At 36.2% G+C, this 27,763-nt stretch overlaps 1 protein-coding gene across 10 annotated transcripts; it reads left to right on the top strand.

Annotated features, from left to right (window-relative positions):
* Nucleotides 1-116: 116 nt before the first annotated feature.
* On the top strand, nt 117-27,763 carry MFF (mitochondrial fission factor). 10 transcript variants are annotated; one of them, XM_055398540.2, is made up of 12 exons: nt 117-143; nt 3,238-3,349; nt 4,158-4,333; nt 5,263-5,483; nt 6,528-6,697; nt 10,979-11,067; nt 14,171-14,245; nt 18,360-18,518; nt 22,165-22,197; nt 23,663-23,722; nt 26,635-26,719; nt 27,568-27,763. In XM_055398540.2, exons 3-12 carry the CDS (start codon nt 4,296-4,298, stop codon nt 27,697-27,699), a joined length of 1,062 nt encoding a protein of 353 aa, XP_055254515.1. In that variant the 5' UTR covers nt 117-143; nt 3,238-3,349; nt 4,158-4,295; the 3' UTR covers nt 27,700-27,763. The 10 variants fall into 10 exon arrangements, with proteins under 10 accessions (XP_055254515.1, XP_088701307.1, XP_088701319.1 ...); XM_088845181.1 differs by having other exon boundaries at nt 118-254; XM_088845193.1 differs by lacking the exon at nt 4,158-4,333 and having other exon boundaries at nt 118-254.

Below are 27,763 nucleotides of genomic sequence, written 5' to 3'. Positions count from 1 at the left end.
CCGCCCGCTGCGGGCGTCTCCGGCCGGTGATTTGCCCGGGCGCCTCCGTGCGCTCGGCCAACGGCCTCTGAGACCGCCCACCCGAGCACCCCGGGAGCCGGCGGGCGGCGGCCCTTGCCGGGGACCCTGCAGCGGGCCCAGGGGTGAGTGCTGACGTCTTCCCGACCCGGGACCCGCGGCCCGAGCCGGATGCGGGGCCTAGCGCTGCGGCCCGGATCCTCCGGCGATGGAGGGACCGGCTGGGGCTCCTGCCGGTCCGTGTGCTGTCTTGGCCTTCCCCAGGGGCCTCCCCGCTTCAACCCTGACCTTTCCTCCTCCTCGGGGCGTTGCTCCCCCCTTTAGTGTCTGAGGAAAGCACGGGAGAGCAGCGCACCCTGCTGCAATCGTTCTGGGGGCTAACCTTTCCCGCTTTAGTTCTTTGCCTTCGTTTGGTCGAAAAATTGAGTTTTCCACGTAGGAAATAGTTTCTGGCGTGGGAAACCCTAAGGGCGTCCTGAGAGCTTCAAGCGAGGCTTGAGTGGTAGTCTACTGTCATGCTTCCCAGCCAAGGTCCTGGTACCTTCCAGTATGACCTTGAACCCGACGCCTGTCTCTCTGAAAGTCGTTTTTGGATTGTTTTTACTTTTACTTTGTGTGGGGGGAGGCGGGACGTGTTGGAGAAGAAAGGCCTTGTTGGAAGCCCAGGCGCCCCGGGGAAGCTCCTGGTCGCGCATCCTTGCTGCAGGTGTGGATGTCGGGAGATGCTCCAGCTTTTCCTTCCAGGAGCTGGAAACTGGAGAAAGCTTGGATTCCCCTTCCGTCAGCGTGTGACCTTCTTCGTCTGCAGACCACCTTTCTGTGGTAGAAGAAAACCCAGGGCTGCCTCCTGCAAGAGGCATTCTCGAGGGAGGAGAACCCTTCCAAAAGTGGTGGCGTCTTTTAGTTGCAGAAGATAAAAAGCCTTAGCGCCTTTGTTTCAAATATAGAACCAGTTGTATACAGGTCTCTCATCCCACAAAGGGACTTTAACTGAAGGATCGTAAATGTTTTCTCTCCCTAGATGGAAAAAACATTTCTTTCGTTGTTGATTGCATCACCTAATGAGATCCCAAAGGAAAAACCCTTAGGAAAATAGATTCGGAGAGAATTAGAACGATTTAGTTGTACCTCGGAGTCTCTGCCCGTGTAATTAAATTGTGTGTAGGACCTGCTATCTTTTTGGTTGCAAGCACTTGTGAGTTGGTTTTGCTCTTTTGTTTTTTTTCCCAAAGGAAATTGTGTTTTCTATCCCTTCCTGTCTGATAGGGCTACCGCATTTTATGATTACAAAGTTAAGCGGTTACTGTCTTCCCTTCTGGTGTTGAAACTTGTTTCCTGTGGATTGATAGCCTTATTTTAAAATTCGTTAACTCGTATTTTTCCAACTTTTCAGTGACTTTTCTTTAAAAATAAAAATGAGTCCTGGGTTACTACGCTGTGATTTTCTTATACACCCATTATTTAAATGTGAAAGTGAAAGTCAATCAGTCATGTCCAACTCTTTGCGACCCCATGGACTATACAGTCCATGGAATTCTCCAGGCCAGAATACTGGAGTGGGTAGCCTTTCCATTCTCCAGGGGATCTTCCCAACCCGGGAATCGAACCCAGGTCTCCCACATTGCAGACGTATTCTTGAAGTATAGTTGCTTGAAAAGAGAACTGAAATAGGGTGACCAGTATAAAAACCTTGAACTAGTTCCACACAATAAGTGACAAACAACCTGACCTTTTTTTTTTTTTTTTTTTGCCATTTGGGGAATTATAGAAATCTTTGTAACCACAATCAATTTGGCCCAAGTTCTTTCTGTGACTTCCTGGGCTGTGTCTTTCGATCCCAGCATTCTCATATAGAAAATGAAAACGTAAAGCGTGATTCATTATGTCCCCAAATTGGGGACATTTTCCATCACAGGAAAGTGGATGTGACTTGAATCTAGGTGGTTTGTGGGTGAGGGGTTTTTGTAAGAGTTATGTTTTTGTTACCTGTTTTTGTATGTGTACATTAAAGGATTTTGTCTTTTTAGTTATATCACAGAGACTCATGTACCTAGTAGATTGTAAGTGACAAAACTGGAGTTAATGTCTTAACTCCAGATGAGAAATTTATTTTTTTTTTTGCCAAAAGATACTACCAAAAATGTCTAATGAGAGAGAGAGAGAAAATGAGATTTTGATCTAATTTGCTTATGAGAAAAGCCAGTTAATTGGAACAGTACAATGTTAAATCTTAGTAGAAAAGTTTAATCTACCTTGTAAGTAGCTCAGATTGGCTACAGGAGAATTTGGCTTCTTCTAGAAGTTGTCTTTTCAGTGTCCATCTTTGGTGATTTAAATCCATGATTCTTTTACAAACTCAGCAAGTCTTATAAGCAAAGTGTTGCTGTAGAATGAAATGTTGAGACCCATGGTATGTAGCAGTGGAAAGTTAATACGAAGGCTGAAATGTAGTAAATGGAGTGAAGAGTATAGCACATTTTGGGGAGATACTGTTCTAGCAATATGCATCCCTTGTTTATTATTATAAAATTTCAGTTTATAATGTCTTAAGGCTGTACTCCTTTTGAAGTGTCTCTTTCAGTGTTATTCCCAAATACAAGCTTTCACTGTGCTTCAGGTACATGCATGTGTAAGTATAAGAAGGGTATCTCCTTTCTTATTTAGAATGATGCACAGAAATTGGTAAGAGGTCATCTCTGGGGACCTGAGTTGTTATATAGCATGGGATCGGTGGGACGATTCATTCTGTATGTTCTTGTGTACTTTGTACCATGTGCCTGTGTCACTGGTTCAAATTAAATACTGAATTAAAGTTATGAATGGAATTAAATACTGAATGAAAGTAGCTGGATGAAAATTTCGCCAGTGCATTTGTTTCTCCTTAATTTGTGTATATATACATACACACTTATATGTACGCCTAAGTATTAAGATGCTGTTAAACATACATATATTTCGTCAGCTATGTTTTTCTAAATTCAAATCAGAAACAATAGTCTTTTATCTTGTATTAACTAGTGAAGGGTTGTAGGGTTTTGTCTCTAGGCCTAAAATTGGTAAGTTTGTTCATTTTTTCTTTATTTATTTTAGTGTTTTTTTTTTTTTAATGTAAGGCAATGCATCTTTAGTGGCTTTCATCATTCAGAGGTTTTCCAGCAATAAATCTCTGATGTCAGTATCATGTAGTTTTTCAGTTAGCTCCTGTTTTTTCTCCCCCAGGGACAAAAGTGGCTCTAAATCCAGCACGTGCATACTGAGGCAAGTTAATGGATTTAATATGAAGCACGGAAGCAGATAATGCCAAAGAGCAAGCAGTAATTGGTACACATTTGTGAGTAAAAATTGTCTCTTTTGGGTCTGTTGTGTTAGTCTTTAAACCATCTGCATGCCAGATCCTTAAAATTCACACATTTTGGTAAAGAATAAAAGGTGCAAGTTAGCAGTCATAATTAACCAATTGTCAGGGTGTAGCCCCTTAACCAACCTCTAAGAACTCTCCAAAGCATGTCAGTGACGTGGAGTTTGAGATGTGTGTTGTGTCTCTGACGTGGAGTATAAGAAATGTCCCTACTGTGACTTAAATTTATACTCCTTAATTTTTTTATTGTCTTTAATTTTTTATTGAGCTTGACTTAAATATTATATCTTTCGCTAAAAACTTAGCGAAATTTAGTAATTAGTAACTTAGTAATTTAGTTTCAAAGTTATTTGCTTTTAAAGAAATCATTACTTATACATCAAATATTAAGTTACCACAAATACATTTTTCTGCCCTTTACATTATCTTTGTGATTTCTTCATTTGTACTTAGTCTAAAAAAGAAAAGGATCCCCCCCGCCTTCAGAATATAATACTTAGAGGAATTTTGTGACAAAATGTTTTCTTCTAATCTGACTTCACGTTTGTATATATGTTTGTTTAGCTTTTCTTGACCCTGTTTGCGAAATCGTAGTATAGTGACTATGCTTAAAATGGCCCTTGTGATTTTTGAGGTAAAGAAGAACTCTTTTTAGGAGAGATTTGAACATTGGTTTTGGTTGAAATCCAAAAATAATTTTAAGTATATATTTACTTTGATTCATAGTTTTCATATGAAATGAATTGTTGAAATACTGATATTTATTCTTTCTTTTTTACAGCTGGAAAAGCAGTGTCCGTGTTGTTATGTACACCTCCAAAAAAGTTCAGATCTGTAGGGGAATTGTTGTGTAAAGTAAACAACTCCAGGGTAGCAGTATTTTAATAGCTTTTATAGACGTGTATTTACTGTATTAAAAATGAGTAAAAGAACAAGCAATGACACATCACTAGGAAGGTCAGTGACGTTTTATTCAGTTGAGCTGGTATTATAGGCTTGAGACATAGTGGCTTTAAAGCTGATTGCCCACAGGCTAATCATCTTTTACATTGTGATCAACATTTTTTATCTCAGGCAACTTCCTTTCTGCTGCTTTTCCTTGGAGCATGGATGCTTCTCTAATTTAGAAGATTTTGCAGTGCATATGTTTTGCCTTTCCCTTTGAAGGCATGTCATGTTTTTTAAAAATATACATGCAAATATGATATTCAGTACAAATGGTGAATAGTGTGAACCTTTCACACTATGGTCCCTCAAAATGAATGCATACGTTAAGGATTTATTAATGTATATTCCTTATTTGATTTTCAAAATTTCATCTCAGTCATCAGATATACATTCAGTAAGAGAAGTTTTAATTTGTATTTTGTGAAACTCAGGGGGTTGCTTCTTTTTTAGTAAATTTAGAATTACATTATTTACCTCTGAATCTGATTTTCATCATTAAAAAGATTTATTTTTTCCATGCATGATAGCAGTTTCTAATTTCATTTTTATAAAGTCCTAACAGCTTCCCTTCAAATAATTCACTAGGAAATTTCTGTTTGAGTTTTCTTTTCGGCAGTTTTTAGTTATAAGCAGCATGCCTGTCTGTTTATACAGTGAGGAGGAGAGTGTATGTGTGTGCATATTCATGTTATACACAGATTTTAAAAATTTGCTCCTAAGTAGTAACCTCAAGGTGCAGCTTCAACTAAGTGGGAAGGTATTATGTTGAGAAAAGCGTTTTCTTCAGTCTTTTATTTTTCCTTTGTATGTGTTCAGTACTCACAAAGGAGAAGTCTTCTTGTGCTCTTTCTAAAAGGTATTGTCTTCTAACTTCACTACGTAGAGAAGACTGGCAATTTGGCACTCATTCACCCCGTCTGTAAATTTTTTGCCCACAGAGTGAGTGGGGCGGCCTTTCCTTCTCCCACTGCTGCTGAGATGGCGGAAATTAGTCGAATTCAGTATGAAATGGAATATACCGAAGGTATTAGTCAGCGAATGAGGGTCCCAGAAAAATTAAAGGTAGCACCACCAAATGCTGACCTGGAACAAGGATTTCAAGAAGGAGTTTCAAACGCTAGTGTGATTATGCAAGTTCCAGAGAGAATTGTGGTAGCAGGTATTTTATATTTGTTTATAAAGTTGTCTGATAAACCTTTATTTTGTATATTTTTATGAAAACTTTTGGAACTTTTCAAAATATTTAGCAAAAGGATTGGGGCCCACTCCAGTCTTGTTGCCTGGAAAATTCCATGGTCAGAGGAGCCTGATGGGCTGTAGTCCATGGAGTTGCAAAGAGTTGGACACAACTAAGCGACTCAGCACACAGAAAAGGGGTTGAGAAATGCAACTTTACATTTTCTGCAAAAAGTTTATTAATTACCATAGTCTGAAATTTCAAATAGTATTTGTTAATAGTTCAACTAATTATTGAGGTATTATTTACGTACATAAAATGTGTGTAGTTTTAAAGTGTATAGCCTGATGATTTTTGACAAAAGTATACTCCTATGTAACCTCTACCACAGTCCAGAACTTTTCATTATCGCACCCTGAACGGTTTTTTATTCAGTTCTTACCCTTCAATTCCAGGCAACCATAATCTCCTTTTTATAACCAGAGATCAGATTTATCTTTCCCAGAGTTTTGTATGAATAGAATGATAATACTATATTATATACTCTTGGGTCTGGCTTCTTTTGCTTAGTGTTATGTTTTTGAAAGTCTTCCATATTATTACTTATATCGATCATTCTTCCATTTTATTTCTAGTATTCCACTGTGTGTATATACCACAATTAGTTTATATATTCACTTGTTGGTGAACATTTGAGTTGTTCCTTTTTTAGTGCTATTAAGAATAAAGCTGCTATGAAGATACATGTTTTCATATCTCCTCGGAATAAGTTGCTAGATCACATTATAAGTTATGACTTTTAACTTTATGAACAGCTGTCAAACTATTTTTGAAATTGGTTGTACCCTGCTATGTTCCCATCAGTGACATACGAGCGCTCCATTTGCTCTGCATCCTCGCCAACAGTTTGTATTGTTAGCCTTTTTAATTTTAGCTATTCCTGGTGGGTGTGTAGTGGCAAATACATTTGAATAAAACCATTATCTTTTTAAAAACCTCCTTCCTCTTTATTGTTTTTACTCTCAGGAAATAATGAAGACATTCCATTTTCAAGACCAGCAGATCTTGACCTTATACAGTCAACTCCCTTTAAGCCTCTGGCTCTAAAAACACCACCTCGTGTGCTTACACTGAGTGAAAGACCGCTAGATTTTCTGGATTTAGAAAGACCTGCTCCAACCCCTCAAAATGAAGAAGTAAGTACTAAAGTTTTGACAGTATCTGAATTTGAAATAACATAGACAACAGCAAAAGTTAAAAGAGGCGTCAAGAGCCTATAAATCATGTCATTAGCAATATGTAATGATATCCTTCTGCATGGACCATTGATTGCTATAAATTCTGGTTTATAGATACTTGAAATAATATGCTGTGCTTTTTTAAAAAATTTAGATATCATATTTCAGGAAAATGACAATTTTGTGGAAGGCATTAACATTCATGGGGTCTTGAAGGAAGAGCTTTTATGGCTAGGAGTCACTTTAAGCAATACAGAAAATTTGGGGAAGTTTTAGCATGGGAAAAAATTAACGCATCGCTTTGTTATAAGAGCTGTCTGGCAGTTGGCAAAAGCTCTTTTTTCCCCCTTGACACTACCTATTCTCTTGCTTGCTCCAGAGTTTCTACTGATTTAGTTATTGTGTTATGTAAGGTTACTAGCCCTTTTGATCTCAATATGGCAGTGTATGGACTTACTAAGATGTTAGTAGCGAAGTTCAGATTTTGCCTTTGCTGTTGATTTAGGGCCAGTCTTGTAAAACTCCTTTGCTGTGATTTCTGTAGTTGCAACTTTTTCATTATAATTCCTAAATTCATATGTGGTCATGATTCTAATAAAAGACAATATGCGAAGATAAGTTTTTATTGGTAATGACACTGCCTTTGTCTTTCATCTTTCATATAGTCCTTCCTATGAGGGTAAATCATGCACGTAACCTACAGGAGTGCAGTTTCCCAGTACTAGGTATAGCCTTTTCCTAGGCTGGAAGTTTCTGCTGAGGTGACTCAGATAATACACTTATAGGTGCCCATTTAGACATTTCACTTGTTTGCTTGATGAAAAGTACTAACTTTGAATCTTCACATGATGAAAAGGCACTGAGGAACTTGCAGGACTGTATTTAACAGACATCTTTTGAGCTTTTGTGTAAGGCAGTTCAGAGAGACATGCTTCCTTCACAGTGGTCTGAGTGAGAGAAAGACCTTTACAGCTGTGAATAATACTGTCTTGGAATGAGGATTCTGCCAGAAGAGAAACTCTCTCTTTGATATTCCTTTAGTTTTGTTTGCCTTCTAATCTTCATGATCCCACTGTTTTAGACACTGCTTGGTGTGAATAACCAGCCTGAAAACAAGCTGAGCACTGTCATGAATGACTATTTTTATTAAAATAATATTTTGTTTTAAAATAATAAGTGGCACTTATGTTTTTGTAAATCACCCCCTTTTTTCTGAATGACTAAGGATGAGTGATAGAAAATTTTTTACCAAGATTTCCCTCAGTAGACCTAGATTCTAAGCCTGTGTGGGATTTACTCCTGCAATAATTATTATATTTAGTCAAATGTGATAAATGTCCACAGTGTATAGCACTGAAGTGAAAAACTGAGCCTGAGAATTAGTCTTAATTTTGAGGGCCTACTTTGCTGCTTACTAACCACATAACTTTCATCTAGTTGTTTAACTGTTCCAAGGCAAGGCTCATCTCTAAAATAAAGAAAAGAATAATGCCAAGTACATAAGTCTATTGAGAGAATTAGGTGTAATAATATGTATAGTATGTTTAGCACATGGTTCTAATTGATGTTAAAAGATTAGTAGGTACAAATATCATTGTTATGAAAGCATCTTCTGGCAGAAGATGTGGAAGTAAGTGTCTTATCAACAGATGAATCGATAAAGAAAATGTGAGATACACAGAGACATGCACAAATACAGTGGGATACTACTCAGCCATAAAAAATGAAATTTTGCCATTTACAACAGCATGGATGGACTTGAAGGGTATTACACTAAGTGAAATAAGTCAGAGAAAGACAAATACTATACGATGTTACTTATATGTGGAATCTAAAGCATGCAACAAGCTAGTGACCGAAACAGAAAAGAAGCAGACTCACAGATACAGAGAACAAACTAGCAGTTATTAGTGGAGGGGTCAGCATTAAGAATTGGGGAGTGGGAGGTACAAACTATTGGGTGTAAGATAGGCTACCAGAATGTGTTGTACAACACAGGGAATTATAGTCGGTATTCTGTAATAACTATAAATAGAGTGTAACTTTTAAAAATTATATGAAAAGAAATAAAACAGACCATTATAGGGGAAAATACTAAGGCATCTGAGCAGATTCTTGAGGGAGAGATAAGATCAGAATAAATCTGGAGAACCAGTAAACAAAGACCTCATGGACATTGATTTGTCCAGGATTAGTTTTTATATATAAATACCTTCAAGTAATTTTGACTTTTAACTGTAAAGAACTCTTGCAGTAGGCTCCAAGCCAACTCCTTTTCTGTTTTTTTTTCTTTTGTTCAGATGGATAAGTGGTTCATAATCATAACCAAATCTAAACCACGCTTTGAAGTTATGTGCCTCTTAGTATGATTTTAAGTTTTGTTGGCATGAAATACAGGATTTTTCTTGCTCTGATGGTGCTTATACCCTGGTGATCTATTCCCAAGTCTTTTTTAAGAGCATTAATAGATATTGGGTTTGCATTTTTGAGAATGTTAATCTTCAAGTCTGTTGGTTCACACGACAGTTGTCATTTACAATAAAATCTAATTTTTTTTTAACCATTAAGTTGCCAGAGGTGTTTCCAGTTTAAAAAAAAATTTTTTTTAAGCAGAAAATTGATTACCATTGTTTCAGTTATCTGCTGTGTGTGTGTGTATTAGTCACTCAGTCATGTCCGACTCCTTGTGTCCCCCACAGACTGTAGCTTGCCAGGCTCCTCTGTTGATGGAATTCTCCAGGCAAAATACTAGAGTAGGTTGCCATTTTCTTCTCCAGGGGATCTTCCCAAATCAGGGATCGAACCTGGGCTCCCACATTCCAGGCAGATTCTTTACTATCTAAGCCACAAGGGAAGCCCCAGTTATCTTCTGATGCCCATTAAACCACCCTAAAGTTAGTGGCTTAAAATAGAAAGAAATTGCTCATTTTGCTCATGGATTTTATGGGTGAGGTATTTGCATCAAGCATAGTGGGGAAAGCTTGTTTCTGTTGTATATTATCTGGGCCTAGGCTTGGCATGACTCAAAGGCTCGGGATGACTCAACAGCTTGAGGCTGCAGTCATCTGAAGGCTTACTCACTCATAGGTCAGTTGATACTAGCTATTGTGTAGACGTCAGCCGGGATTACTGACTGGTATAACCGTACATAGCGTTTCTGTCTGGCCGCTTGGGTCTTGGTGCTGTTGTTCCAAACAATGAAAGGGAAAAAAAGCAGAAGCCTTAGTGTTGTTTCTAACTTAACCTCATAAGTCACATTTATCATCTCGGTAGCAGTCACTAGCCCACCTAATTTCAATGGAAGGAAACATAGAATCATCCTTTAATTCCATCTCTTTAATGGAAAGAGATCAATGTTAACATTTTGTACGAAGAGCTTGTAAGGTGGAAGATTGTAGCTATTTCTAGAATGCTAAAACGTTTTAAGCATGTGAGATAGATTTTTTTTTTTTTTTTAGTTTTCAAATATCTAAACTAATCTGAATTTGTTCTAACCTCAAAAGCCTTATTTGTAATATTTACAAATATATCCCATTTACTATAGTGTCAGTTCTGTTCAGTTCAGTCGCTCAGTTGTGTCTGACTCTCCGCGACCCCATGAATCACAGCACGCCAGGCCTCCCTGTCCATCACCAACTCCTGGAGTTCACTCAAACTCATGTCCACAGAGTCGGTGATGCCATCCAGCCATCTCATAGTGTAAGTGCCTTTAAAAGCTGTTGTGAATTGTTCGTAAGTAATGCAAGTAGTAATGCTGGGAAAGATTGAGGGCAGGAGGTGAAGGGGATGACAGAGGATGAGATGGTTGGATGGCATCACCGACTCAATGGACACGAGTTTGGGTAAACTCTGGGTGTTGGTGATGGACAGGGAGGCCTGGTGTGCTGTGATTCATGGGGTTGGACACAATTGAACTGAACTGAATGTAAGTATATTACATAATTATAATAAATAAAAATATTAATAATTGTACCAGGTAAGATTGAGACTTAAAAAGCAACTAGAAGTCACTGTTTTCATAAAGAAGATAAGCATTCCTAAGTTTATCTGCATTATAGTAAGTAGAGGTTTTTTTTCCTTAACATTCCCTGCATATAATACACATACCGAGTAGCAATTCATGGTTTTGTTCTTTTTTAATTTTGTGAGTAGCCTTAGATTAAGGTCCTTTTGATGCTAAGCAACTACTAGACTACTAAGAATATTTTCTGTTCCTTTCCCTTTCTTTGTGCCTAACAGATCCGTGCAGTTGGCAGGCTAAAAAGAGAACGCTCTATGAGTGAAAATGCTGTTCGCCAAAATGGACAGCTGGTCAAAACTGACTCCATGTGAGTAGAACCACTAAGCATTGTATCTCATTCATAAGTTGTCTCTATACACTGCCTGTCTCATCCTTTTCTAAATGATTTACTTACTCTCAAATATTTAAAAAGAAAAAAAAGAATGAAGTGTATGTTTTATACCTAAGAACCTGAAGAAAAAAATCATTTACTTCTAATAGTGTTTGCAATTTATTATGTAATACATTTACATCAGTTTTATATTTTTGTAGTACTCTTTATAACCTTAAATTTGGGGAAAAAAAATAAAGTATAAACACTTTGTTAAGGAAACATCTTCATTTTCAGGTTACTTAATTTGTGATTAGATTGTAAAAGGACTAGCCGGCTCTGCTTCTAATAAGCCATGGTAAAGAATATAGCATTAGCAAATGGCATTTTTTTTTTTTGCTTTCCAGGATTATTTTTTTAGCTCTCTTCCTACTGAGTCACAGAATTCTTAGACCTTTTTCATTTTCTAAAAATTTAAGTACATTGTTTAAAGGACTATTTGTGTAAACCTTTCTTTCTCATTTGGTTACATTATCAAACCTGATCTTAAAAACTACCCCTACCATAAGATGTTTTAAATTGGACAAGTGATTTTTGTTTTTTTATTAAAATTGATTGGTTTTTTGAAATAAAATATCCCTTTAAAAATTGGTCAGAATTTTTTAAGTCTCAAAGCCATTGGTGATTTAAATTATATAAATTACTGTTTCTTCCTCATTAAATTTTCAACTTTGATGAGCTCATTTATCATGAACCTGATTTGATGTCAGGCATCACGTTAATTTCTCTGGTAACTAAGAAAGAATCAGGAGGTGATAATGTCTCTCACAGCTTGCAAATCTAGATAAAAAGCAAGACATTTAAATTTATATGGAAAATAGCATACAAGTATGCCATTTGTATAAAACCGTATGAACAGTCCATTCTAAAGGAGATCAGTCCTGGGTGTTCATTGGAAGGACTGATGCTAAAGCTGAAACTCCAATACTTTGGCCACCTCGTGGCAAGAGTTAACTCACTGGAAAAGACTGATGCTGGGCGGGGTTGGGGGCAGGAGGAGAAGGGGACGACAGAAAATGAGATGGCTGGATGGCATCACCGACTCGATGGACATGAATTTGAGTGAATTCCGGGAGTTGGTGATGGACAGGGAGGCCTGGCATGCTGTGATTCATGGGGTCGCAAAGAGTCGGATACAACTGAGCGAATGAACTGAACTGAACTGATGCCATTTGTATTAAACCGTATGAAGTTTTAACTTGGGCTTGACTAAAGAATATAGGGACATAGAAGGGACTTTGATGGGGATTGAGTCTCTCTTTTTTTGCATTAGGTGCAAAGGAGAACTGTAACTGTTTTCATTTCTTGGGGAATCTTGAAATGCCTCCTAAAGTAGTTACAGTTATTCTGAAGCATTATATAGGAAGATAGGAAGTTTGAAAGAATATATGTCTCCTTCAGGGAAGGCTTGTCTGAAAGGTTCGGCCATTTTTAATAATGAAATTTTTTTGTGATAATTGTATGTTTTCCTGCAGGTCCATGACTGGCAGTGATGGCCAGTCCGTGGAATTCCCTTTTCTAGACTGTGTTAACATATGTTACACAAATGGTGAAAAGACTACCTAATTTATGGTGAAGGTAGCTTCTTGATATTTAGAACCCTCAGAAATGATTAAACATAGACCTAAAGGCTTTTGTTATTTTCTATTTGTAATATTTTTTAGGGCACCAAAAGTTTCTAATTAACTTTCCTGTTATATAAAGGTATTGCTTTTTATTTAGGTCCATGATTACTTTGAAATTTCCGATAATGAAATAAAAATAGGACTATTTTACTATAGAATCACTTTTGGTTTTTTCCCTCGCAAAGTATATGTTACTGATAGCTAAGTTCAGTTGACAAGAAAGGAAACTGCTCTGCTCTATAATATATAAAAACCAACCTTGTGAAGCATGAGTTAGAGTAAATGACTAGTTCATAGATATTTTTGCAGTTACCAGTAGTGAAAGTTCCTCAAAAAAGATGAACACAGTTAGCTAATATTTGAATTATTTGTTTCTTTAAGCCCCTTGAAAGGCAGTTTTCTAGATCAGGGGTACCCCAGTCCCCAGGCCACGAACCAGTACTTGTCCGTGGCCTATTAGGAACCAGGCCACACAGCAGGAAGTGAACAAGCCTGCAAAGCTTCATCTGTATTTACAGACACTCGCCATCGGTCACATTACAGCCTGAGCTCCATCTCCTGTCAGATCAGTGATGATGTTAGATTCTCATAGAAGCACAAACACTAACCCGAGTATCAAGACAGAATGTCCTGAGATTGCCACAAAATAGAAATAAAGTGCCCAATAAATGTAATGTGCTTGAATCATCCTGGAAACATCCCTGCCCCTGCGTCTCTGGAAAAATTGTTCCATGAAACCAGTCTTTGGTGCCAAAAAGGTTGGGGACTGCTATTCTAGATGTTTAATAAAACAGAATCTCATGTTTTAATTTTTGGTTGTAAAAATAGCATGAATATTTAACTATACAGTTTTTTGCAATAGAATGCTTACCTTCCTTAACCTTTTTGTTTTTTAGTTATGTATGTTACCATGGCAAGATACTTAACCATCTTTTTGTTGATAGTGTAACATTGCCCTTTCTTCTGCTGCTGTTATTAATTTTATTATTTATAATCATCTTTAAGAATCTACATTTGACAAACTTTCAAATTTTTATATAATGAGCAAATTATGTATTTAATGCTGATAATATGGTAAGGAAGAAACTATTAACGTGGTTCAACTGTATTTTACCTCTACCTAAGTAATTATTGGACTCTTCCTGTCTTTACCTACTTCAGCCTTTACTCTGTGATGTGATCTGATTATGTGTCATTGTGCATGAACCTTTGCCTGCCTCCACTTTATTTTATTCCTTGGATTTAGGAATAGAAGTCCATAGGGGTATAAGAGCGCTGGCCTTGTTTTCTCACTTACTTTCAGAGAGACAATAAGGCTTATTATTGACACGAAAATGATCAGTAGATTCGTATTAAGCTTTTTTCTTTGTGTTATAAAAGCTGAATATGTAAAAGAAACGTAATTATTATTTAAGGTGGCACAGATCAGATTCTGCCCCAAGAAATAAAATTTCAAGGTTCCAGGCACCGATTTCTACACCGGAGTACACGTAAGATTTTATCTGTCTGCTCTGCTTTTCACAATTAGGAGTTGTTTTAATTTTGCAGGCTTATGTGACACTAATATTCCACCAGGTAATTGACATGTACTGCCCTAATTCTCTTACTGTTTGGCTTTTAAGTACCTCTGTTTCAGGATTTCTCAAGCTGTCATCATACACTTAATTGTTTAAAAAAAAAAAAACCTAGATCAACTGAGGAAGTTATATATGATTTGCAGTATAATGGTGAAAGTAGAATGGAATAATTCATACCAAAAATCCTTTCTAGTTCCTTTATTTTGCTTTGGTTGGCATATTAGTTCTCTGTGGATTCAGTTCAACCAGATTCAGTGGTTTCAATCTTTAAAAAAATTTAGCACACTATCTTTTATTGTTTATTTTCACTCAGAAGGAGAAAAGGAGTCTAAGTATAATGAGTCATTTAAGTTTTTTTAAAATTCCATATATTAAAATTAAGCTTTGGAAGAATACTTTGAGATCATTAAACCCACTCTTTCTGTGTGTGTGATACAGCAAGGGATGGGAATGACTGGCCTCTTAAGGGTAGGGGACATTTTGGCGTGCAGTAGAAGATTCAACAGCTAGTGTAGTTCTCAAGTACCAAAACTGTTCTGACAACCAGTGATTTCTCTCTTAATTCTGATTCTCTTATTATACTTCTTAGAACTAGTAAATTACCTTAGTGGCAAGAAATTAAATACTTTATCTGTATTTAAAATTTCGAGAGAAATGGTGCAGTATTTGTGATTCAGTGAAAATTTTTTCTTCCATTTCTATTTTACCTTCACTATATTTTTGGAAGAGACTGGAGCCTCACCAAAGAGATTATCCTCGCAGTTTGAGAAACACTATTCATATAAAAACCCGTGGAAAAAAGAGGTGTTTGACTTTGGACTTACATTATAATAATAGTTATGCCAAGTCAATTTTCATTTAAATTTGAGTTCTAACATTGGCTAGTGTTGTTTATTCAACACTCACATAGTAAGAGTTCATACAGGCATGAGAGAGAGCTATTACTAATGAAATAATATGACAAACATAAGTACATTCTTCAAAATTTCCTTACTTTAATAAAAGAAAAAGGTAAAGCTGAGATTTTGCTGTTTTGTAACATTACTAGGATGAATTTATCATCAACATGCATTTTTATTAAATCACTAATACTATAACATTTGCTTGAATAATCTCAGTGCCTTTGCAATATGATTACTTATTTTTCACAGGAGTTCATGTGTCAAAAGAAAAAACCAAAGTCACTCCACTTTAGATGGGTGGGCAGAGATGAAACTCAGCTCTGAAAGCACTGTTTCCTGTCACGGTTAATGCCACCGGTGCCAGGCATCCCAGCTAGCATCAGGCTATCACTAACATGGGGCTTATTCTTTTTTTGTTCTTAGATTTGTTTGTTTTTAAAGAGACTCACAAGACTGCTTAAAGCTTTGAAAAGAAAGAATTACTAGTCTTTCTTCTAATTAGTGTAGCTATGGTCATCTTATGATTTAATCATTCAGTTCATCTGTAGATAGAAATAGATTAACCATTAAGGGCATTTAATCTGTACGTATACTGCCCAAACTGGTCGTCAGTGTATAAAATTACTTCCTACTCTAATTTTGCTGTTCATGAAAGATTGTTTATGAAAAGTTAAGTTTCTTAACTAATCTTTGAAACTTTTGAGAAACAACCTGAAATCCAAATATGTTTTTGATTTTAATCTTTGATGAACTATCTTTACTAGCATTAATGAAGACAATTTTATCTTTCTACATTGATATGTTTTCTTTTTAAGTTACCATTGAGGACTGTGTATGGTTTTTTCCCACTTAATAACATATTCCAATTTTATGTGATCGTAGAATCTTAGAATTGAAGGTGATCTTACAGACTTTCTAAAACTCAGTCTTCTGTGCATTCCATCTGAAGAATGCTTTGCAGTTAATCTGAAAATAATTTATGCTTGATGACCTGATTTCCCATGTATGGGCAGGAAACACTTGTACTTTTAGAATTTAAATAAACAATTCCTATTGCTTATTTCTGACAAAGTGAGTTTTCTCCAAGGAAGCCTTCTTTCCTTTTGAATTTTATTGTGCAAAAATCCATCAAAGTTTTTTCATGGATTTGGATTCAGTTTGTTGGCATTTTTGCTCTAATATTATAATTCTAAATAGTGATCATTATAGACTTTATATAGGTAGCTCATTTATATACTATTTCAAATTGGTATATGCAGTGTTCAATTTAAGCCCCAGAATATGAAGACAAAATCTTCAATTATGTCAGTAGATATTGTCCTGAATAGTCTTTTAAAACTTGCTTAAGTCGGTTTAGCTAGGTATGATGGTGTTGCTGTCAAGAACAGTGTCAGATGGATGCCTGTTTATGTTGATGAAGAACTGGCCATTTTATTCCTGCCTCTGGTGACAGTTTTCTAACATGAATTGAGTCTGTTTTCTTAGAAGGAGCAAGAACTTCAGGTATTCTCTATGCTGCCTGAAGAGAATGTTGAGTACAAGCCTAGAACCTAGACTTCGAGTCCCAGATATACTGTTTCCTTTACTCTTTTTGGATACCCAGTTTGGGTTCTGCCAAGTACCATGGATCAGTTGATATTTATTGTTGTTGATAAGTTATATATATTCCAGAAGATTCCTAGTCTGTGGACAGATGTTTCAGGTGACCATCCATGAGTCTGCATCTGAAAACTTGCATTTATCTTGACACCATGAGGCCTCATTCATATGGTGAATCAGCCCTGGCAGATTACTTTCTCAGTATGCCAAGATTTGGCTTAAATCTCTCTTTTAAGTAGTTTTTGGAAAACATGGTTTTCATGTATTTTGTACTTTTTGCTCTGGATCATCAAGACATTGAAAGTTATTCACAAAATTGAGGAGAAGATTTTGTTTTTAATTTTCTGGGACTCTGGGAATAATATTAGATGACAGTTACCCTTTCAAAAATTATCCCACTCATTTCGTGGTTCCCAAAAATATTAAGAAAAGATTACATGGATCAAAGTACAATCTTTTATCTCTCAGTTGTTCACCATCTTCTCCACCCTCACTCTTTTGTATATAATATGCAAGGATGAGGCTTAGTCTAAGGTGTTCTTACCCTGACACTGAGAAAAATTATTGAGCCCACATCCCATAGTTCTCTTATTGTAACAAAACATCTTATTGTAACAAATTGCATGCCAAGTCCTTAAATCAGTTAAATACCTCATATTGCTGATCATGCTCTAAAATTAGGCAGTTCTCTGAAAATAAGAATCCAGATTAGAACTGTAAAATCACTTCATTAAAATGTGCTTAGCTTTTAGGAGAAACTGTGAGTGGAACCAAAGACATTGTAAGTCTCAACTCACACATAAAAGAATGACCAAGATTATTGTCACTGAGAAACGAATGAATGATCACCTAACCTCCATCTGGATAATTTAAGAAATATCTTTGCCTTTTCATTGTATTTACAGAATTGGTCATTTAACCAGGGAACGTATGCTTTAATTGAGTAATCAAAATGCTTTTTGTTAGCTTTCTGAAACTTTGGTTCATCTTTAAATTTACTTGTCATAAACTAATCGCTTCATTGTCTTTGTGAAGTATTTGAAATTGGCATTTTCATGGAATCCCTTTTGTTTTATGCATGTAAACTTTGCCTGACACCTGTATACTGAAATTCCCTATCTTACTCTTCTGATCATCTGTAAGCTGCAGTGCCTTGTTGTTTGTTAGAGGCTTGGGTTTACGCTAAGTAAAGAACGCTGTTTCTCCAGAGCCAGGGGTTGCAGATTCTCTGCCTTAGTTGTCTTCCCTCTTAAAGTTGTCCTTTCATATTCAGTCTGTTTAATTTGATGCTTAAAGCTACACAGTTACAGATGCTTCATGGTAGCTGGGTTTAAAAAAAACCACAGAAACAATTTAACATGTTTATTAACTTATTTGGCTTTGGGGGAAAATGAAGGTGGGGGAAATGGGCAAGAAAACTAAGCTAATTTTTAAAATATGGGTGTTTGGGGGAAATGTTGAGCTGGGGTTTTACAAAAATCTGACTTGAGTGTTTTTCTCTTCATTTGCTGTGCTTGTGTGAACAGTGTGACACCATCGCCACCGCAGGTTCGGGTTTGCCCTCCCCGTATGTTACCTGAAGACGGAGTTAATCTTTCCTCTGCTCGTGGCATTTTGTCGCTTATCCAGTCTTCCACTCGTAGGGCTTACCAGCAGATCTTGGATGTGCTGGATGAAAATCGCAGGTGATTGGCCATCACTGACTCTTGCCAACTTTTCTGCATTATTTTTTGGCTCCTTATCAGTGGACTGTGGTGTCTTCCTTTTATGTTTGCACCTTTGTCTCCTTCTCAGATGCAATGATTTAAAGAGCTTGCTTTGCTTTCTTTTAATTTGAAATTATTGTCCAAAATTCACATTTCGAAGATTCTGTTAGCTTCTCTTCAGTCGAGGTATGGCGGGAAGGGGTGAGATACAGTTAATAACTACCTATACATGGGAAATATAGATTTTTTTCCCCCAAGACCTTGCTGAGATGAAGTACTTGATTCCATTTTTGATATGCTGAGGGGTACTTTTGGATCCAGTGTGGGATGTTGGGCCGAATTGTACTCATTTTTGTTACTAAGTCTTTAATCATTTATGATACTAATGTGGTTGGATTAGTAAGCAAATCTGAGAAGATGAAGTCAGTGTAGCTGCCAGGGCTTTTTTTTTTTTTTTCTTTCCTCTTCACTAGGGATTTCTAAGCCTGTGCTAAAAATCCCAGGGGCTGTTGTCTTTTTATGAATAATACTAATTGTTCTCAGTATGGATGGATGTTCTCAGTATTCACTTTTGAATGTCTCCAGGTAAAATCACTAGTAGTATACCTAGAATTGTTCATTCAAATGAATTTTTTGCCATTATTTCTAATACCTTTTTCTCCTTGCTTCATTAGTAGATAGTGTTTTAAAAAGATGAAATTTGAGAGCTTTTTGGCAGAAAGTGAGGAAAGTACAGTCAGTTTCACTTCAACTCTAAACATTTTATGTAGTAATAACTGTTGAGTCACTGCTTGAATTTTCATAATCATTTTATTAGTCTGTTAACTTTGCTTTTTGAAGAATTCCCAATAAATTAAGCAGGGCTTTCTAGTAAACCTTCTTTCTTACCTTGGGAACTGACATATCTCGTGACTTGCTCTGAACAAACTTTTGCTTATTACCTGCTCTTGAAACTCACACAAGCCCCAGGTGTTTCGCCATCCTTGATGAACACCCGTCGTGCCCCTTGACTAGGGTTCCTGACCCTTCCCAGGGTTCCCATACTTGTGGGCCCAGGGACTTAAAGCCATACTAGAAAGAACATAACAGAGAAAGCTCATGACAGGGGCAAAACTGCATCTATGTGTACATATATTCGTGTATAGGTGGGTGTGTGTGTGGGTGTATATATATACACATTATGAATATATATATATATATGTGTGTGTATATATGTATATCCCTCCCCAAGGGTTTAGAGTCCCTCTTACACTCTTTAAAGCTTCAAGGACTGTATGAGAATATAAGAAGCATCATGCTTTAGAACAGAAAGCTTGGATTGAAGGGATCAGATTTAATCTTGGTCCACTGCACTGAGTAATTAGCCACATGCTGACCTTGGACAAATTGCCTAGCTTCTCTAGGCCTTGTTTTCTTCTGTTAATACTAATATTACCTAGTTTTCTGGATTCTTGTGAGGACTCTTGTTTCCTCCCCGTCTTTATTTTAAGATATAAAGATGGCCTCAAATTTTTTGTTTAGTGTCATGAGAGATAAAGTACCTGGCACTTGACTAGTATTTCCAAATGCCTGTTTTCTTCTCCCTTCTTAACATAGATTTATTCTCTACCAGGTATCCTCTTTAACTTTTTAATTGTAATAGGTCCTTAGAAGAAGCTAGATTATTAGGTCAAATTCTATCAAATGCTATTCCAGTGAAAATATCTGAATGGGAAAGATGTTTTATAAATCCTGTGTAGATGACAAAGAACTGTCCCCCTGCATACACACAGCTCAATGCAGTGTGTGAAAAAATAGTTGGATTTTTTTTTTAATCCATAATGGAACAGTTTGCCTTAAATTCAAAAGTATAAAATAAGAAATCTTATTAATTGTAAAATTTGCTTTGTATTCTTTTATTTATGAAAAATTATCTTGAGCTTTAAAGTGATTTTTTTTTAATTGAAATAAATTTATAATTTTAAAATTCCCTTTTCTGGGAAGGAAGTATTTTTCTTACTCACTTAAGTGAGATTTTAAAAACAATTCATAAAATAGTTGTAGTAATAATTCTTTGCTCCTGTATATATACCTTGGAACTTGGAAGAATAGATTATCATTAGTATTATTGGTTGCTTTCAACTTGAAAGGTGTTTTTTTCCCCCTTTGTATTTACTAATCTAAATGTTGTGCAAGATTTAATCAGAGTTGTAGATGTCAAATTAGTTTTTATTTATACTAGGAGAACTGTCTAGCGTGACTTATCAGATACAAGAAATAGGAATGTGAAATTTGGATAATGTTCAACTTGCATGACTATTAAATAATATTGCATATGAAGTTTGAAGTGCTTTTGTGTTCCTTGCTCTGTACATCTTTTTTTTCTTTCCTATTTTTTACTCCTGGCTGTTATGTTAATGCAGTGTCTTATCTTTGGTCTTAAACCATCGAATTAGATACAGTTAAAGTTAGAACTGTTTGACAGAAAGAATGAAAAACACCTTTCTGCCTGTTTTATTATAAAAAAATAATGCATTTTCGCAGTTGCTTGGCATAAGAACTATTTTTAGTTTATACTCTGAGGGTCACTGTTGAAAGGTTTATGTATTTTGTTTTCTCATCTTGAGAACTTATATGACCCATAACTAAGTTCAACGTGAAAACAAAGTTAAATTCTAGGTATACATATTAGAAAAGTTTACTTACATAGGTCAGTGCTGTGCATTTGGAAAACTGAGGTATAAGAAAAAAATTTACCAAAACATCTGAAATAGCAAGTACCAGGTGCAGTTGTGTTCTTTGGATTTAAAAATGCTGTTTAGTCCTTGCTAGTTAGAAAATGCTCATATCTCTGGACACCTTCTAGAGCTCTGTATCTCACTCTCCAATACAAAATATTAATGTTTTTAAAAAGAAACTTAGTACTGCTGAAAGAACACTATTTAAGTACTTGGATTAGTCATGCTCAGCATGCTTAAGTTTTATACTTGAGGGACTTCCCTGACAGTCCAGTAATTAAGACTCCATTCCTCACTACAGCTGCTGGGGACATAGGTTCGAGCCCTGGTCAAGGAACTAATATCCCACATGCTGCTCAAGCGCAGTCAAAAAGAGAAGGAAAGGGCTTGATTATTTCTGGCTTTGATTCAATATAACAAGAAGCCAATTTGTAAATAATTTATATTTTTTGCAAGTATCCATGTAAATACATTACTTGGAAGACCTAGAAATGCAGAGTTGCAGTTGAGACAGTATCTGTTATTTATAATTTATCTTTTTAAAAAATACATCTAATTCCTGGTACATCTACCCTGTTTACTTACTGTAGCAGTTTCTATGTGTTTTTTTTTTTTTTTTTAGCAAAAAAACATTCTACTAAGACCATTTATTTACTGAAAAATGTTGATATACAAGTTAATACTGGAAGAGCCTTGAATCTCATTCCCTTTTACCACTTTAATTACAAAACATATTTTCAAACCTAAAAAGATTTTTTAATATATTAAATCTTACTTATTTTCAAACTTAAAATGATTCTTTAATGTATTAAGTCATATTTACAGTAGAAAGTGATATTTGAATAAAGCTTCTAACTTTGCCAAACACCTGTCTAATTTACTTTTATATTATATGTGTCAATTGCCAGTGTGAGAAGACAAAATGAAATACGTTGTGAAAGGTAAAGACTGTATTATTTTCTGGCTCTGCATTATAAAAGGGAGATCTCTGGTGGAATATGTTGGATATGGCAGATCCTTTTGAGCATATGCTTGAATTTTTTAGAAAAGCTTTAGGGAGCACACAGCAGTGGCTTCACTTTTAACCTTTCTCATGTTAGTGTGATGTAGGATCGGAAAGTAAGTTTTCCTAATGTCACAGAATAAATGAATTAGTAGGATGGGATGAGTTAAAAAACCTGCCTCAAGCATTATGATTTCTTACTATTCTTTAGCCAACAAAGGAGAAGTCTAATATCTGACTCAAAAGTCCCTTCCCCTCTAGGTTCTGTAAATTTCTTTAAGCACCAGTAGTGCCTTTAGGAAACATACAACCTAAGCATTAAGATTTTCTCGTATAAATTGATTTGACATAAAGTAGTGGTTTATATTGTAACAAAAATTCTACAGCTGTGCCAACTTACAGAAAAAAAAGTAGTAGCATTTGGTGTTAAATGTTTCCTCTAATTGTGTTGATAATTAAATGCAGGTAAAACCTGATCAGCCTGTAGAGAATAAGACATTCAAAATGGAATAATAATTCTTCAAATCCTTAATATGGCCTCTGCACCCCAACCTCCTTTCTCTGGTTATAAGTATTGCTGATTACTTTTGGGGGAGTTGACCAGTGACCACATAGAGCCTTTGTTTCCTGATTTAAAAAGTAAAATTTATTGAAAAGGTTACCTCTTACTGGTACAGGACTAATTGTCCTCTAGAATCAAGGTATGTACTCAGTGAAAATCCCCACAAAGTTTTCCAGTGCGCCTTAGTCTTCATTTCCAGCAGCCCTGTATGCACGCAATTCAGTTGCACTTCCTGTGATGTGCTGTATTATGCCCTCAAGACCAGTCCCCGACCTCCTCAGCTCCAGAACTGAGCTCCAGTTCTGCTCTTGGGAGCTGAGGGTTTGTGTGAGACCCGGCTGTATTAGGATATGAGGCACTGCTTAATGAGGTGGGAGGCAAGGGACTGTGGGAAGTGGGAGTTACTTCAGATTTTTAGCTTTCGAGGTAGCTGTTGATACCAGGTGAGCAGCCATGACCATGCAGGTGCTACTAACCAGTTCTTGACATGCTTCTAAAGTTGCCGATATTTTTTTTTCTCCCAGCTCGAAGAGAGGAGTTACACGTTTTGAACAGAATTAGTAGAATGTCAAGTACAAGCACCAAAAAATTATTTTATATGTTGGTGCTATTTTGTTACAAAAATAAGAGGTTCCCTTTGTTTTCTAACTCATTGTAAAATGCTCAATTCATGAAAGTCATAACATGGAGGACAGCGAGAGAAAGATACGTAAAGTATTTGAAATGTATTGAAACATACAATATAATCCTATTTGACATTTATTTGTCTTATTTTTGCTTTTATTTTATTACTCTCTGTTTCCTGATTCTGTCTTGTGCCTTCTGCAAAAACCCGCCTTAGACCTGTGTTGCGTGGTGGGTCTGCCGCCGCCACTTCTAATCCTCATCATGACAACGTCAGGTAAACTCTGAGACTTTGTAATTACCAGGGTGAACAGTTGGTTGAATGTGTTCTATTTTGCAGGACATAATGCATGCAGTAGCCACGCCTTTAGATTATAGCTTTAACTTCTAGAGTTTTCTCTCGGTGGACCCCCTGCTTTTCTCTGAGAACAGTGAGTCTAACCATTTGTGACATTTGGCCAAGAGAGTATAAAGAAAAAGTTTTAATACATTACCATGTGAACATCTGAGACAGTGTATTTAAACACAGTTCTAATGGGCGATCATGCTAGTACACAGAAAAAAATAGTCTTAAACCTTGCTTTATGTGCACTACGTCAATTGTTGCCTGAGGTTCTGTCCAGCATTTCCTTTTTAGTTGTCAATTATCTGTAATATCACTTGGTCTCTTTCACTGTATAGATAAACATGTCTGTAAAGTGTCATTTTAAATTGGGGAAATTAGGATTGACAGCCTGAGAGGGTAAATGTTTAGAAAGAGAATTTGGTTTTTAAGCATTTTTGTCATCTGTTGATGAAGCTTTTCTCTCTTATTTTGTCCCTTTCACTTTGAGTTATGCTTAGCCTAAAGTAGGTATTTCTTCCTGTCGTGCACAAGGACAGATAGAATGGCACATGCTAATACTTAAGGTTCTCAAGTACCCAAATGCTCATTTCCCAAGTTGTATGGTTAAAAAAAAAAGGTTGGTACTATAATGATACCATTACTGTAATTTTTCAGAGCCAATTTTATTTATTTTAAGCAAAATCTGCAGCAGCAGATTTCAAACCGACAGCATTATTTCAATGATGAGAGGAAGCGAGCTGGCACATTCATCTTTAGGCATAAGAGGGAAACACGGGTTTCTCATTTAATACTAAATTCTGATTGGAAAATTGAAAAATGTGTCCTTAGGCGTCCCATTCCACTCAACTGATTAGTTTATTTTTATATTATTAACAAGTTTTTCGTTGTGTATTTCTCATAAATTTGTGATCCTTTTATCTTTGTGTTATTTTCAGCCAGTGATCTGACTTAGAATTCCTTACAGAGATTTTAGGTCTGATAAATACATGTTTTGGTTAAAACATACATGTTTTAAGTTGAATTATACAGGTGGAGTCTTTTGCATAACTTTAGATTTCTTAGCAAATGAAGATTTCCTTTACGGATGTTTAAAACTATAGTTAGTTCAGCATGTAAGTTGTGGGGAGGTCCTTTCAGTCACAGTTCGTTTCTCTGCATTCAGTCTGGGTCCGTTTACCTTTGAAGCCTTCTGTTGTTTGATATTTTTTCCCCTCAATTATTTATCTCATATATGACCTCACAGAAATCGAAAACTTTTATTTTGAGAATAAAGTGTAGAGAAGAGGAATCTTCACCATTTATTTTTTTTCCACTAACCGTTTAATAATTCTGCTTAATGTTAAGAGGAATTCAGATGTTTGTAAACCCATGGTTCCAGCACCTACTGACTTAGTAGCTTACTTCTCTACCCGGTGCAGTTGTTCTCAGTATTCCAGTGTATTTGCTCTATTCCCATGAAGCAAAGGGCAGATCACCTACTGACTTGGTAGCTTACTTCTCTACCTGATGCAGTTACTCTCAATATTCCAGTATATTTGCTCTATTCCCCCATAAAGGAAAGGGCAGATTAGGAGAATGCAAGTTAATTTAGCCATAAAAGGAGTATTTAGAGATCATTCTAGGTTATCTGAAGTCAGTACACACCAAGTATCCATTGAAACCGCAACCTATATAATTCTGTGTAATTCTATATAACCTGTAATATATAACCTATATAATTCTAATCAGTGTATTTAAAGTATTTTTGAATTATTTTCAGTAGCATTTATAGCAAAAGGATTTTCTAAATAGACTTGTCTTTAACATGTCTGAATGAAAAATATAATTCTCTTCATACCCCTTTGTACCCCTTTGTATGGTAATGTGCTTTTTGTTATGGGGACTGGCTTAAAGTATTAAAAACATGATGTATGTGCCAACTCTAGATTACATAGGAGTAACTTTTAAATCTGATTTATTTATAATCTGCTCATTCAGAAAAGTTAATGAGCCATTTTATTGAAAGCCATACAGGATTAAATAGACTGTACATGTGTGAGGTGAATTATCAGGTATGTAAATTGTATCTTACTTAAAATATATTTTAAAAGTGGAAGTGGGGGCAAAGAGGAATAATAGCATTTGTGTGTTTCTCAGTAGTTGTCATTTATTTAAAAATCAATGCCCCTTTAGAAGTAACTGCATTTGAACAAGAAGAACTTTTTAATGTTTTCCCGAGAGTTTGTCTTAGTGGCCTTCCAGCATTATTTTATACACAGCTCCTTAATTACAGTACTTAAATTCTGGATCTGAATGTAGTGGCAGGGTGTGTTCAGGTTATTTTAGAACTGCTTCTCTGGGGATACAGAAGAGATTAGATAATTGGAAATAAGCAAAGAGTAGAAATGGCAAGAGGGGAAGTAGAAATGGCAGTGAGAAGAGGTGGAGAAATAAAAAATAATCAGTCTTAGGCTTTTAGCTGGAGTTTGTTTACTTTGTGTTCCCTGCCAGTGAGTTTCAGCAAGGACTTTTGAGCAGAATGACAGCTCTCAGATCTTTTCAACCAGGTATCCTTTTTCAACACTGCCAGTCTCTCTGAGTTGAAAAGTGTCTCCTTATTTACATCCTTAGTCAGGGTTTCTTCTCTTTCTCTGACCTTCAAGACACTTTCCCAGGATTGTAGGTAGTTGTTCCCTTAAGCTCTTCTCTTTATTAATACCCATTGAGATTGATAAATATTTTAATAATTTGTACTGTTAAATACCAGTCTTTATAACAGTCCTCTGAGCATTACATAATACGTTATGTGACTTGCAAGGTACTTTTAGTTCTGTTCTAATATTAAATCGTGTTTTATTTCTCAGGTATGGCATTTCAAATATAGATGCAATGATTGAAGGAACTTCAGAAGACATGACAGTTGTAGATGCAGCTTCATTAAGACGACAGGTATTTAATGTACCAAACAGCATGTGACCCTGAATTCCATTCATGTTACATGTAAAGTGGTAGTTCCTAACAGTTTATCCATTTTATCAGTTTTCTCTCTATTGTAACCCATGAATTAACATACTTTCACTATCAATCTGTTTATTAAACCGTAATTTATATTCCCGGTTTGATTAAAGATATATTAAATCACAGTTTACAGGTTTTCATCAGCATAAAACAGTATTACCAAAATGGATTGATGTAATTCTAGCCAATAACACAGGGTATTAGCATTTAAGCAAATATATGCAGCTGTACATTGCTCTGAAGCTGGGATAACCCTTCAGAGTTGGAGCAAGGAACCTGGGCCTTTAACGCCATCACAAACCAGTTGTTGGATGCACACTGCCTTCATAAGGGAGCATGAACTTACCAAGACAATTGTTTGGCCCAGCGCTGCTCATAGTAAGGACCAACAGCCAGGAACAGTGCTGTTGACCAGTGACACTCCTGGAAGGTGGAGAATTAGCATTTTAGTCCTGAAGGGTCTCGGTGGCAGATCACAGGGCCCACTCCAGTAGGTTAATACATGGGGTCCTCTGAGTAACTCAGAGAAAGCATAAAGCAGTTAAAGCAGGTTAAATAGGAAAAACTGAAGCTGAGTGACAGAATTCTTAAGAGAATTTAATGAATTTAAGCTGTCATGGGCACCATTTTTTCCCCTATCTACAACTTTCTTTTTTGGCCCCGAATGAAACTTCTCATGTTTGTAATAATTCTTTTGAGAAATTAAACTACTTAATAAGAATTTGATTGCATCATGCATTAAAGCTTCTATTTGTTTTTCGATACTGTTTTTCACTCAGATAATCAAACTGAATAGACGTCTACAACTTCTGGAAGAGGAGAACAAAGAACGGGCTAAAAGAGAAATGGTCATGTATTCAATTACTGTAGCATTCTGGCTGCTTAATAGCTGGCTCTGGTTTCGCCGCTAGAGGTAACCTCAGCTCTCAGAAATATTGTCTCAACAGCTGGAAATATAAAGAATTTGCAAACTTC

Source organism: Moschus berezovskii, chromosome 2, assembly GCF_049115385.1.
Source record: "Moschus berezovskii isolate FMDL1 chromosome 2, NW_MosBer_1.0, whole genome shotgun sequence".
In the NCBI taxonomy this organism is placed as follows: Eukaryota; Metazoa; Chordata; class Mammalia; order Artiodactyla; family Moschidae; genus Moschus; species Moschus berezovskii.
The sequence above is the reverse complement of the archived record's forward strand: the minus strand, read 5'-3'. Positions and strand labels throughout refer to the sequence as shown.